General features: G+C 41.5%; 1 protein-coding gene across 4 annotated transcripts in view; it reads left to right on the top strand.

Annotated features, from left to right (window-relative positions):
* Nucleotides 1–14,888, top strand: part of LOC133619264 (uncharacterized) — a 49,728-nt gene extending 34,840 nt beyond the window's left edge. For 3 of the 4 annotated variants that reach the window (XM_061980207.1, XM_061980210.1, XM_072915404.1), the window contains one exon: nucleotides 13,502–14,888. In XM_061980207.1, the coding sequence (XP_061836191.1) occupies nucleotides 13,502–14,883 (1,382 nt within the window). In that variant the 3' untranslated portion in view covers nucleotides 14,884–14,888. Of the gene's footprint in view, nucleotides 1–9,130; nucleotides 9,401–13,501 lie in introns of all 4 variants that reach the window. The other variant, XM_061980209.1, reaches the window with a different exon arrangement.
* The last annotated feature ends 242 nt before the right edge of the window (nucleotides 14,889–15,130 follow it).

Consider the following 15,130-nt stretch of genomic DNA (forward strand, 5'->3'; position numbering starts at 1 on the left):
GCAAAACACTGCCAGTAAGATTCGGTATCGAAAACAAATTGAAAAAGTAGTATTGTCAGCAAATCAAGTTATTGAAACAAATAAATACAAACATTAAAAAAATAAAATAATGTTGGTGGATAGTTATTTGAATCAAGACCTCAATCAATCAATCAAAGTGTATCTAAAGAAAGACTTAAAAAGTTGCAAGAATATCTTTGAATTTAAAAAGAGTTGCAAGAAGAGACAACTGGAATTATGTCAAACTGATTTTTGATTTTGATTGGACGTCCGTCCATCCATCCATCCATTTTCTACCGCTTGTCCCTTTTGGGGTCGCTGGAGCCTATGACAGCTACAATCGGGCGGAAGGCGGGGTACACCCTGGACAAGTCGCCATCTCATCGCAGGGCCAACACAGATAGACAGACAACATTCACATTCACACACTAGGGACCATTTAGTGTTGTTGATTGGACGTGTCATTGTGAAAATGCTTAAACTAAAATTAAAAAGTATGTTGGAGTTTTGGGTGTTGGTGGAGGGAACAGTTATAAAGTCATCTAAAATAATTTGTGTTAAAAAGGGGGCAGATAAATAAAATAATAATTATCAGCCGATAAATGCTTTAGAATGTATATATCGAAAAGTATCGGTATAATTTTTTTTTATTATCAGTATCGGTTTCTTAATTTAATTTAATTGTTTTATTTTTTTATTAAATCAACATAAAAAACACAAGATACACTCACAATAAGTACACCAACCCAAAAAACCTCCCTCCCCCATTCACTCACTCACACAAAAGGGTTGTTTCTTTCTGTTATTAATATTCTAGTTCCTACATTATATATCAATATATATCAATACAGTCTGCAAGGGATACAGTCCGTAAGCACACATGATTGTGCGTGCTGCTGGTCCACTAATAGTACTAACCTTTAACAGTTAATTTTACTCATTTTCATTAATAAATAGTTTCTATGTAACTGTTTTTATATTGTTTTACTTTCTTTTTTATTCAAGAAAATGTTTTGAATTTATTTAAAAAAAAATTTTTTTTTAAAGGACCTTATCTTCACCATACCTGGTTGTCCAAATTAGGCATAATTATGTGTTAATTCCACGACTGTATATATCGGTATCGGTTGATATCGGTAATTAAGGGTTTGGTCAATATCCTATATCGGCAAAAAGCCATTATCGGACATCCCTATTTCTGATCATGGAAATGTATAAGGAACAAAAAAACAATGAAGTGTCAACTGTACATATGGCTTGTATATATGCATTTTGTATACATGCATTTTCATGAAAGGAATAACAAAAAAAGAAAGAAAATGGTGATGATGTACCATATTTTTCGGACTATAAGTCGACGTCTTTTTCATAGTTTGGCCGGGGGGGTGCGACTTATACTCCGGAGCGACTTATGTGTGAAATTGTTAACATATTACCGTAAAATATCAAATAATATTATTTATCTCATTCGCGTGAGCGACGAAGAAAATGTCCGCAATCGTCACACACACGCCAACCAATAAGAATTCGGCGGGGGCGGGTCATGGCAGAAGTGCATTGTGGATCATGGTATGCTAACTGCTATATGCTATACCAGGGGTCGGCAACCTTTACCATTCAAAGAGCCATTTTGACCAGTTTCACAAATTAAAGAAAACAATGGGAGCCACAAAAATCTTTTGAAATTTAAAATGAAATAACACTGCATACAAAGTTTTTTTTTTGCTTTGTGCTATGTATAAACCAAGGGTCTCAGACACGCGGCCCACACCTTAATATGAAAATTTAATATTAGTGCAGCCCGCGAGTTTTATATGAATTGCGCTTGACAGCGTCATACTTGTCAACCCTGTTGATTTTTTCTGCATACTACGACTTTCAGGGCTACTATTCTCTCGAACGTGCCGTGATGGTACAGCATTTCGCGCCCACTACAACCAGCGTGCCGGACCAGCTACACGTTGTATGAGGCTTCTGCTTGCTCACGTAAGTGACAGCAAGGCATACTTGGTCAACAACCACACAGGTTACACTGACGGTGGCGGTATAAAAAACTTTAACACTCTTACTAATAATGCGCCACACTGTGAACCCACACCAAACAAGAATGACAAACACATTTCGGGAGAACATCTGCACCGTAACACAACATAAACACAACGCGGGGGGGTTTATGTGTGGGGGAGCAGGGTTGAGGTGGGGGCGGGGTTTGGTGGTAGCAGGGGTGTATAATGTAGCCCGGAAGAGTCAGGGCTGCATGGGATTCTGGGTATTTGTTCTGTTGTGTTTATGTTGTGTTAAGGTGCAGATGTTCTCCCGAAATGTGTTTGTCATTCTTGTTTGGTTTTGGTTCAAAGTGTGGCGCAATATTAGTAAGAGTCTTAAAGTTGTTTTATATGGTCACTGTCAGTGTAACCTGTGTGGCTATTGACCAAGTATGCCTTGCTGTCACTTGCATGTGCAAGTAGGAGATGCTTACAACAAAAGGCTGGGCTGACACGCTGTTTGTACAGATTGTAGAGGGTGCTAAATGCTGTACCATCATGGCACGCCCTTATTATTATTGTTAGGGTGAAAATCGGAGAATATTAATCCCGGGAGTTTTCTGCGAGAAGCACCGAAATCCGTAAATCGCCCGGGAAAATCGGGAGGGTCGGCAAGTATGCAGCTGAGCCGCATCAGAGTGATCAAAGAGCCGCATGCGGCTCCGGAGCCGCAGGTTGCCAACCCCTGTGCTATACGCTACTGCCGGAGTTTTTTTTATTAGATTTGATTTTTTTCTTATATTATAAAAGTGAGCTTTTGTTAAACCAAATATTGTGTGTTTTTTTCCATATACAACAACCTATCTGGACTCGATAAGAGAATCGATAAGGAATCGGTTCGATAAGAGGATTCGATAATAGGCTCAAACTCGATAATTTCTTATCAAACATCATCCCTAGGTGTGTGTGTAAGGACCGCAAAATGGCACCCATTAACAGACATATTATCTGGCGTTTTGTTTCACAATATTATGCAAAAGCAACTTTTCTTACCTTCTGGTACCTGCTGATGTGTATTTGAGATCTGCATAAGTTCTGAAAATGTGCGCCCGTGCCGGTGCCGTAGTCGATAAGCTTCTTCTCTTTCTCTATGTTCTTGTTATGGGACATTCATCCTCTGCTGTTGCCATTTCTAATATAAAGTAGCGTAAAGTTCTAACTTATATCTCGCTATGGAAGCGCTAAAAACTACCAGTGTAGTGGGTTTACATAATTCCGGTCGGACGGTTTTTCACAGGTCAGTGGGGGTCATACTTGCCAACCCTCCCGATTTTCCCGGGAGACTCACGAATTTCAGTGCCCCCTCCCGAAAATCTCCCGGGCAACCATTCTCCCGAATTTCTCCCGAACAACAATATTGGGGGCGTGCCTTAAAGGCACTGCCTTTAGCGTCCTCTCTCACCTGAAAAGTAGACTATTATATATGTCTCCGTTATCCATAGGTTTATCTATAACCCATAAAGTAGGCAGGCACGGAGCTATTTCTCAGCGTGTGTTTATTCCAGCCGGCACGTTAATACTCTGACACACAACATCCGGATTCTCATCATGCATTGCTTCAAAACTACGGCAAGTAGTAATGCCCAAAAACATAACAGAGACGAAGCAGAAGAACGAAGAAGAGACATGGCGACGACGAGTAAGAAGAAGAAGTAAGCTTTCAAGTTCCAAAATGATTGGAAAAAATAATTTCAGTTCATCCAGGACAGCTCGAAGGGGAAGGGGTATGCTGCCTGCACATTTTGTTGATCAGACTTCTCCATTGAACACAGTGACTGAACGGATATACTCATTCATGAACAAATTATTTATATATATAGAAGAAATTGTCACCGATTCTGTTCATAACTTTTATGGACAGAATTTCTAGGCACAGTCAAGGCGTTGAGGGGATCCGGTTTGGTGCCTGCAGGATTAGGTCTCTGCTTTTTGCAGATGATGTGGTCCTGATGGCTTCATCTGGCCAGGATCTTCAGCTCTCACTGGATCGGTTCGCAGCCGAGTGTGAAGCGACTGGGATGAGAATCAGCACCTCCAAGTCCGAGTACATGGTTCTCGTCCGGAAAAGGGTGGAGTGCCATCTGCGGGTTGGGGAGGAGACCCTGCCCCAAGTGGAGGAGTTCAAGTACATAGGAGTCTTGTTCACGAATGGGGGAAGAGTGGATCGTGAGATCGACAGGCGGATCGGTGCGGCATCTTCAGTAGTGCGGACGCTGTATCGATCCGTTGTGGTGAAGAAGGAGCTGAGCCGGAAGGCAAAGCTCTCAATTTACCGGTCGATCTACGTTCCCATCCTCACCTATGGTCATGAGCTTTGGGTTATGACCGAAAGGACAAGATCACGGGTACAAGCGGCCGAAATGAGTTTCCTCTGCCAGGTGGCAGGTCTCTCCCTTAGAGATAGGGTGAGAAGCTCTGTCATCCGGGAGGAGCTCAAAGTAAAGCCGCTGCTCCTCCACATCGAGAGGAGCCAGATGAGGTGGTTCGGGCATCTGGTCAGGATGCCACCAGAACTTCTCCCAAGGGAGGTGTTTAGGGCACGTCCAACCGGTAGGAGGCCACGGGGAAGACCCAGGACACGTTGAGAAGACTATGTCTCCCGGCTGGCCTGGGAACGCTTCGGGATCCCCCAGGAGGAGCTGGACGAAGTGGCTGGGGAGAGGGAAGTCTGGGCTTCCCTGCTTAGGCTGATGTCCCCGCGACCCGACCTCGGATAAGCGGAAGAAGATGGATGGATGGATGAATATATAAGAAAGACTTGAAAATATATACACCCCCCGCACCCCTCATCTCCCGAATTCGGAGGTCTCAAGGTTGGCACGTATGGCGGGGGTCTTAAACAGTGGCATTGTTGTGTGTGGACACGGATAAGGTTAGGTGTGATTTACCCTGGATAACCTTATCCGGCTTAGTGTAAACGGGCCCTCAGCCTCTCATGCCAACGCGATTGGACCACGACCTTGGTCATCTGCTCAGGTGTCAGAGCAGACATGGCGGTGGGGATCACAGATGCACTGCTGGCTGGTGGGGATCTGACGCTATGTCTCGGCCTTAATGCTAGATCGCTGGCGAACAAGACATTCCTCCTGAAGGATTTCTTTACTTCACGTAAAATGGATTTTATGTCGCTCACAGAAACATGGCGTCAGGCTGGTGACTCGTTTTTTTTTTTTTAGCAAGCCATGTGCCACTGGCAGAGATGCGGGGCTAGCAACAGCGCACAGCTTCATCTGCAAATTGTTTTTCTATCTTAAAACTTCAGACATTTATTATAATGCTGTATTATGATGTAAGTGTTTTATGTTTGTCTATCTGTAATTATTAGGGGTGTAAGAATTGCTACAAATCGAGATATGAATGCTATGTTTAGTGAGCCTCTTGATGGATCTATATCTAGTAAGGCTAGGTCAAAGTCTGGTTGGAAAGTCATGAATCAGTTGATTGGAGCTCTGCTACAAAATATGGCCGCTCCAATCTTGGGGGACTTATGTGATGACATAATACGAGAGTTACGTTCTTGTTTGTGACTGACAACAGCAGAGCAACATGGCAAACCGTACCGAAAGAAACTTGAATCTAAAGTGTGGTAAACGTTTGGAATAAAAAACAAATGTCAGTTTGATCAAAGTTTGGCCATTTGTACAGTTTAGAAAGCAGCAACACTCAAGCCGGCGATGAGGGAGCTAGGGATGCTAATGCTAGCAGAGCTACCAACTCGCAAGACAAGGACAGAAAGATTTTCCAGCCCCAAATTAGCCACAACTCTGCGAGATAATCACAAGATCTGCTATGCTGTTCATTGTGCTAAAGACAAAGACCTCGCTGCACAGTAACCAGCAGAATGGCACTTTGAAAAGTATTTGAGATTCTACTATAAAGCTGCTGTTTAGTTTACGTTGTGGCTCTTAATTGTATCTTGCACTTGTGATACTGTGGTGTTATAATCCTATAATCCTAAAAAAAAGATGTCTTCTTGTCTCTAAATATGATTGTGAACGACAACCAACAAAAGTGCAGTTCCCTTTTAAGGCCTCACTATTAAGTTTTTACATTCATGTTTCTTCTAAACTAAGCAAAGTTAAGGCTAATAACTTATTTGTTATCTTTTCATCCAATCGATAAGAGAACCGATTTAAAGGGGAACATTATCACAATTTCAGAAGCGTTAAAACCATTAAAAATCAGTTCCCAGTGGCTTATTTTATTTTTCGAAGTTTTTTTCAAAATTTTACCCATCACGCAATATCCCTAAAAAAAAGCTTCAAAGTGCCTGATTTTAACCATCGTTATATACACCCGTCCATTTTCCTGTGACGTCACATAGTGATGCCAACACAAACAAACATGGCGGGTAGAACAGCAAGGTAGCGACATTAGCTCGGATTCAGACTCGGATTTTAGGGGCTTGAGCGAAATTGAAGAAGAAACTGAAGCTATTGAGCCGTTTGAACCGTATGCAAGCGAAACCGACAAACGACACAACAGCCAGCGACACGGGAGAAAGCGAGGACGAATTCGGCGATCGCCTTCAAACCAACGATTGGTATGTGTTTGTTTTTAAGTGTTGTAATGTTTTTAAGCTAAATTATTGGTAAACACAGTTTATGTATAATAATTTACGTACCGTATTTTCCGCACCATAAGGCGCCCTGGGTTAAAAGCCGCGCCTTCAATGAACGGCATATTTCAAAACTTTGTCCACCTATAAGCCGCCCGGTGTTGTAAGCCGCATCTAACTGCGCTAAAGGAATGTCAAAAAAACAGTCAGATAGGTCAGTCAAAATTTAATAATATATTAAAAACCAGCGTTCTAACAACTCTGTTCACTCCCAAAATGTACGCAAATGTGCAATCACAAACATACGTATATCAACATGGACAGAGCTGCGTGAAAAAAGCCACCCGGCCTCTTCGCGTAAACTTAAACTTACCTTAACCACTCGCTCATCTTTTCTTCATCCATCCCTTCGAGTTAGCTTTTATGATGACGCCGGCTGGAAAGGTCTCTTTTGGCAAGGTCTTCCTTTTGAATATCACCATGGGTGGAAGTTTCTGGCCATTAGCATGGCAAGCTAGAACCACAGTGAAGGATGACTTCTCATTCCCTGTGGTGCGAATATTCACCGTACGTGCTCCCGTTGTATCCACGGTGCGGTTCACAGGAATATCAGTTGCTGTGAAATAGTAATCCGTGTGCGGATGGAGAGATTGCGTCTTTTCATGAACCGGATTCCTGTCGCTTAGTAGGAGCCATTTTGTGGTCTTTACAGATGTAAACACACAAAGGAAATGAAACGTACGGTAATATCCGCGCGCTTTTTCTTCTTCTACGCGGGCGGGTGGTTGCTTACAGTAGAAGAAGAAGCGCTTCCTGTTCTATGGGGGCGGGTGCTTACCTTGGCGGTTGCTTGCGTAGAAGAAGAAGCGCTTCCTGTTCTACCGGGAAAAAAGATGGCGGCTGTTTACCGTAGTTGCGAGATCGAAACTTTATGAAAATGAATCGTAATATTAATCCATATATAAAGCGCACCGGGTTATAAGGCGCACTGTCAGCTTTTGAGAAAATTTGTGGTTTTTAGGTGCGCCTTATAGTGCGGAAAATACGGTATATGTTTTTGTTAACAAGTTAAAGGGGTTTAATGATAATGCAAGCATGTTTAACACATATAGTTAATATTGTTAATAAATTAAAGGTGTTTAATGATAATGCAAGCCTGTTTAACACATATAGTTAATATTGTTAAAAAATTAAAGGTGTTTAATGATAATACAAGTATGTTTAATACATATAGTTAATATTGTTAACAAGTTAAAGGTGTTTAAAGATAATACAAGCATGTTTAATACATATACCGGTAGTTAATATTGTTAATAAGTTAAAAGTGTTTAAAGATAATACAAGCATGTTTAACACATATAGATTCCTTTCTTTCATGAAGACAAGAATATAAGTTGGTGTATTACCTGATTCTGATGACTTGCATTGATTGGACAGTGGTGCTGATAATGTCCGCATTTTCGAATGGAGGAGAAAAAAAGTCCTCCTTTCTGTCCAATACCACATGAAAGTGGTTGGTTTTTGGCATCTTATTTGTCCAGCTTCCGTACTCCTTTGTATACACTTTACAAGAAATACATTGTCGGCAAACTCCGTAGCTTGCTAGCTTGTGCACGCCAGCTTTCTGAGACTCTTATTTTGTTAGCGCAACTGTGCAGCTGTGCAGTCGGTCTTTGGAGTTTTGACGACAGGTACGGCGCCAGAGTCTGTTGAAATAAAGTGTTTCTCGCCTTCCAGTCGGTAATTTTAATGAGCTGGCAGCAGCCAGCGTCATCTCAGAAGACCCTCGGGTGCCGTGAATGTCAATCAAGTGACGAAAGTGACAGCATAGTGAAGATTTATGATCGCTCATTTTTAGGACTTTTTTTTTTAATGCCTGGCTGGTGATCGACTGACACACCCTCCGCGATCGACCGGTAGCTCGCGATCGACGTAATGAGCACCCCTGCTGTAGACATACCCTCATCCGCGCTCTTTTCCTGAAAGCTGATCTGTCCAGTTTTGGAGTTGATGTCAGCAGGACAGGGAAGCTAGGGTCAATATTCTCCTATGCCATCTCTGTCGTAGCATAGCTTTCGTCGGTAAAGTGTGCGTAACAAACGTCCAATTTCTTGCCACTTTCGCATCTTGGGGCCACTGGTGCAACTTGAATCCGTCCCTGTTCGTGTTGCTACACCCTCCGACAACACACCGACGAGGCATGATGTCTCCAAGGTACGGAAAACCGTCGAAAAAACGGAAAATAACAGAGCTGATTTGACTCGGTGTTTGTAATGTGTTTGAGAAAATGGCGGATTGCTTCCCGATGTGACGTCATCGCTCCAAGAGCGAATAATAGAAAGGCGTTTAATTCGCCAAAATTCACCCATTTAGAGTTCGGAAATCGGTCTTTTTTTCTGCAACATCAAGGTATATATTGACGCTTACATAGATCTGGTGATAATGTTCCCCTTTAAGGAGTTATCCGGCTTAATGTAGACAACAGGGCCGAAGCTAAAGTGTGTGTTGTGTTGTTTGTGTCCTGCAGACGTCCAGCAGCTGATTGGTCATTCAGAAGAACGTTCCACTCACTCGCGTTCCACTCAGTCAGGAGGGAGCTCCACTTTGACTCCACAGCCACCCCACATTAAAAAGGAAGAGGAGGAACTCTGGATCACTCAGGAGGGAGAGTGTCTTCTAGGACCGCAGGAAGCTGATTATGAAGACAATCCACAAGGAGACAACCTCTTCACTCCATCAGATAGTGAGGCTGAAGACGAGGTTGAAGAACCTTTGAGCAGCGATACAGACTGTGAAGGTGATATGAGGACTCGCACTGACAACACACACTCTGAATGCTCTAAAATAAAGAGAGGTAAAAACATTTGCGCTGCTCAGTTTGCGCTTAAACATTTGCTAAAAATAACCATTTGACCACACACAGAGGGGCGGCATAGCTCGGTTGGTAGAGTGGCCGTGCCAGCAACTTGTAGGTTCCAGGTTCGATCCACGCTTCTGCCAACCAAGTCACTGCTGTTGTGTCCTTGGGCAAGACACTTTACCCACCTGCTCCCAGTGCCACCCACACTGGCTTAAAAAAATAAAAAAATGTAACTTAGATATTGGGTTTCACTATGTAAAGCGCTTTGAGTCACTAGAGAAAAGCGCTATATAAATATAATGCACATAATGCACGCACACAGAAGAACAAATATTTAATTGTTCAGCTTGTGGTCAAGGTTTTCCTAAAAAGAGTAATGTGACTCAACAAATAATGAAATAAATATGAGAACCAATGTTTAGACCAGTGGTTCTTAACCTTGTTGGAAGTACCGAACCCCACCAGTTTCATATGCGCATTCACCGAACCCTTCTTTAGTGAAAAATAAAAAAAACAATTTTTCAAATTCAAGACAAAGTTATATGTTTTTGGTAACACTTTAGTATGGGGAACATATTCCAAGTAACCAAGACTTAAAGGCCTACTGAAATGCGATTTTCTTATTTAAACGGGGATAGCAGGTCCATTCTATGTGTCATACTTGATCATTTCGCGATATTGCCATATTTTTGCTGAAAGGATTTAGTAGAGAACATCGACGATAAAGTTCGCAACTTTTGGTCGCTGATAAAAAAGCCTTGCCTGTACCGGAAGTAGCAGACGAGTAGTGTGACGTCACAGGTTGTGGAGCTCCTCACATCCGCACATTGTTTACAATCATGGCCACCAGCAGCGAGAGCGATTCGGACCGAGAAAGCGACGATTTCCCCATTAATTTGAGCGAGGGTGAAAGATTTGTGGATGAGGAAAGTGAGAGTGAAGGACTAGAGGGCAGTGGGAGCGATTCAGATAGGGAAGATGCTGTGAGAGGCGGGTGGGACCTGATATTCAGCTGGGAATGACTAAAACAGTAAATAAACACAAGACTATTAGCCACAACACAACCAGGCTTATATTTAATATGCCACAAATTAATCCCGCATAACAATCACCTCCCCCCTCCCGTCCATATAACCCGCCAAAACAACTCAAACACCTGCACAACACACTCAATCCCACAGCCCAAAGTACCGTTCAACTCCCCAAAGTTCATACAGCTCCCCAAAGTCCCCAAAGTTACGTACGTGAGACTTTTTGAGACTTTTATTAGTAGGTTGCACAGTGAAGTACACATTCCGTACAATTGACCACTAAATGGTAACACCCCAATAAGTTTTTCAACTTGTTTAAGTCCACTTAAATTGATTCATGATACAGATATATACTATCATATATACCATCATCATAATACAGTCATCACACAAGATAATCATCAGGGTGTATACATTGAATTATTTACGTGACATGCACATAGCGGCACGTACGTACGGGCAAGCGATCAAATGTTTGGAAGCGTACTCACGGTACCGTGTCTGCGTATCCAACTCAAAGTCCTCCTGGTAAGAGTCTCTGTTGTCCCAGTTCTCCACAGGCCAATGGTAAAGATTGACTGTCATCTTCCGGGAATGTAAACAATGAAACACCGGCTGTGTTTGTGTTGCTGCAGTCAGCCGCAATACACCGCTTCCCACCTACAGCTTTCTTCTTTGCTGTCTCCATTGTTCATTGAACAAATTGCAAAAGATTCACCAACACAGATGTCCAGAATACTGTGGAATTTTGCGATGAAAACAGACGACTTAATAGCTGGCCACCATGCTGTCCCAAAATGTCCTCCACAATCCGCTACGTCACGCGCTGACGTCATCATACCGAGTAGTTTTCAGCAAGATATGTCGCGCGAAATTTGAAATTTCACTTTAGTAAGCTAACGCGGCCGTATTGGCATGTGTTGCAATGTTAAGATTTCATCATCGATGTATAAACTGTCAGACTGCGTGGTCGGTAGTAGTGGCTTTCAGTAGGCCTTTAATTTAGACTTTTTTGGACACTAGGAGAACATATTCTAAGTAACAAAGACTTAATTTAGAGTTATTTGGTTAGGGTTAGGGTTATAATAAGGCCATGCCGAATAAGGCATTTATAAGTACTTAATAATGACTAGTTAAGAGCCAATATGTTACTAATTTGCATGTTAATGAGCATCGAATTAATGGTGAATATGTTCCCCATTCTAAAGTGTTACCATGTTTTTTTTTACTGGTGCACAAAATGAACCGTGCATGAACATCACCTTGTTCAAACAACAAAACCAACACAGTGCATAAACCATACCTGCCAACTACTCCGGTTTTCCCGTAATTAGTACGGTTTTCATCAACCTATTCCGGGTTACGGTTGCAGTGATAAAAAATACGGTTTTTCATTAATTAAAAAAAAAAAAAAAAAATTTAAGTTTTATTCACGAAATCGCGTAACAACAATGACAATCGACACTGCTTCCCGTAACTTCCTATCGAGCCATTCCGAATGCCATGCGCGAGGCTATTTATAGCACCGCTGCCAAGCACGAGGCACCAGTTGCCATTGTTTCCAAACGAGCCAACGATCATGGAATCAGCCGGAGAAAAATCGCAAACGAGTCTTAAACCGAAAAGAAAACTGCAGTCATTCCGTGAAGAATATTCAAAAGCCTATCCGGGAATAATTATCCGTTCCAAAAAGGGTGAAAACTACGCCAATTGCACCTTGTGCAGACAAGATTTTTCGATCGGACACGGAGGAATTAGCGATGTAAAAGACCACGTTGGGACAAAAAAACACAAGTCTAATGCCGTTGCTAGCGATACAAGTGGAAAACTTTCAACGTTTTTCGGATTTTAGCCACAAAAAGGTAATGACACCAATGTTATCTATTGGAATTGTTTAGTACTGTTATACTGTTAAAAGTGTTTATACTATTTATGCTTTCAAGTCCAAGTTGAAGAAATCTTATTAAATGTTGACAGCATAACTACCAAAATACAGAAGTATGTCCTTAATATTTTTGCAGTGCTATTTCTGTTGAAAAGTTAAAATGATTACATTAGAGATGTGATGTGCCACTTTTCAAGTGTCTGATGGCTTAAATTAATTTTCATTAATTTTTCATATTTTGAATTATTTTGAAAGGCTTACAAAAAACTACATTTGAATTGTAATTCCATGCTATTGACAGGACTATTAATTTTAATGAAGTTAGCTTACCATGTTTACAGTATGATAATTGTGATAGAAATGTGAATTTTAGGCACAGAATATTTTTTACAATTGAACAAGGCAGTAGATTATACAAGCTTGGACAGAAAGTTAATAATGACACCAATTTTTTTTTTATTGAATTGTTTAGTACTGTTTTACCATTTGTTTACTGTAAAAAGTGTTTATACTGTTTATACTTTCAATTAACAAATTGAAGTCTTGTGAAAGGTTGACAGGATAACTGGCATTAACTGTCAAAATAATTTCAAACTATTGAAGTTAGCTTACAGAATAAACATGTCAATCAACCCATATGATTTTTGCTGTAATATTTTTGTTTTGAAAAGTCACTGTGACTGATAGAAAAGTGATGGTTTTAGCAACATTTTAACCTGTCTGAATGCTAATAATCATTTTGCGTCGGGGGGCGAACCTGAACCCCCCACCAGGACTTTGTCCTGGACCTACCGGGGCCTGCGGCCCCTGGACCCTGGCTACTAGGTTTTTCTGATTTTAAAAGTTGGCAGGTATGATAAACTCACAACAAATTACACACCTGCAAATCAGTGTGACTTCTGCTGTTGCCGTATTTGTAATACGCCGATAGGGAATTTTTTTTTATCTACATGACGAGTCGGGTGTGTCTTAACCTCCGCCGAACACCTGAGCCCGACTCACCGAACCCCTAGGGTTCCATCGAACCCAGGTTAAGAACCACTGGTTTAGACACTAAATGAATAGCCATGAAACACTGCACACAGAGAAAGTGGGTAAAGAGTGTTTTTGTTTGTCCTGCAGACATCCAGCAGCTGATTGGTCATCCAGAAGAACTTCCCCCTCAGTCAGGAGTGAACTCCACTTTGAAGCAGGAGACTCCACAACCACCCCACATTAAAAAGGAAGAGGAAGAACTCTGGATCACTCAGGAGGGAGAGTGTCTTCTAGGACCACAGGAGTCTGATCTCGCCAAGTTTCCACTGAATATTCTCTCTGTGAAGACTGAAGATGATGAAGAGAAACCACAACCAGACAACCTCTTAGCTCCCCTGTCAGATAGTGAGGCTGAAGACGAGAGTGAAGAACCTTTGAGCAGCGAAACAGACTGTGACGGGAGCAGCGAAGCAGACAGTGAAGGTGATATGAGGACTCACACTGGCAAAAAACACTCCAAATGCTCTAAAAAGAAGATAGATAAAAGATGTTTCAGCTGCTCATTTTGTGCTAAAAGCTTTATTAGACCGGCTGAATTGGAGCAACACATGAGAACACACACAGGAGAAAAACCATTTGTGTGTTCAGTTTGTGGTAAAAGCTTTTCTCAAAAGGGTAATTTGGCTCAGCACATGGTCACACACACAGGGGAAAAAACATTCGGTTGTTCTGTTTGTGCGAAAACCTTTTCTTATAAGACCAATTTGACTCAACACATGAGAACACACACAGGAGAGAAAACATTTTATTGTTCAGTTTGTGGTAAAAACTTTTCTCATAAGAGCAGCTTGACTCTGCACATGACAATACACACGGGAAAAAAACCTTTTACTTGTTTAGTTTGTGGTCAAAGCTTTGCTCAAAAGAGAACGTTGATTCAACACAAGGTAACCCACACAGGAGAAAAACCATTTGTTTGCTCAGTTTGTGGCAACAGCTTTTCTCAAAATGGCAGTTTGACTGCACACATGAGAGCACACACAGGAAACAAACCATTTAATTGTTCTGTTTGTGGACTAAGCTTTTCTCAAAAGAGAACTTTGACTCATCACATGAGAACACACACCGGAGAAAAACCATTTGATTGCCTAGTTTGCGGTAAATGCTTTTCGCAAAAGAGAACTTTGACTCAACACCAGAGAACGCACACAGGAGAAAAACCATTTAATTGTTCAATGTGCGATAAAGCCTTTTCTCAAAACGGTAGCTTGACTTTACACATGAGAACACACACGGGAACAAAACCATATGAATGCTTAGTTTGTGGCAAAAGTTTTTCTCAAAAGAGAAACATGACTCAACACATAAGAACACACACAGGAGAGAAACCATTTTGTTGCTCATTTTGCGGCAAATGCTTTTCTCAGAAAAACAAATTTAACCAACACATGAGAGGACACTCCGAATATTTAATTGCTCAGTCTGAGGTGAACGATTCCATCATAACTCTCACTGGGGAGAAATTGTAGTCTTCTTCCGCGAACACCAACATGCCTGAAACTACACCTTCCAGGTCGCCTGGTGTTCATGTTTTGTGTCTACAAACTATGATGATGACTCTGTACAAAAAATGTCCCCAAGTTGCAGCCCAAAACTAGCCACGTTTTCTCAACCATCAAAATGTCGGACCAATAATGTTGTTTTACAATTGTTGTCTTGACTCTTCTAAGACTAAATTTAGAGATAATGTACACTTCACTGCACATGTAATACATC

Source organism: Nerophis lumbriciformis, linkage group LG20 (genome assembly GCF_033978685.3).
Source record: "Nerophis lumbriciformis linkage group LG20, RoL_Nlum_v2.1, whole genome shotgun sequence".
NCBI lineage: Eukaryota > Metazoa > Chordata > Actinopteri > Syngnathiformes > Syngnathidae > Nerophis > Nerophis lumbriciformis.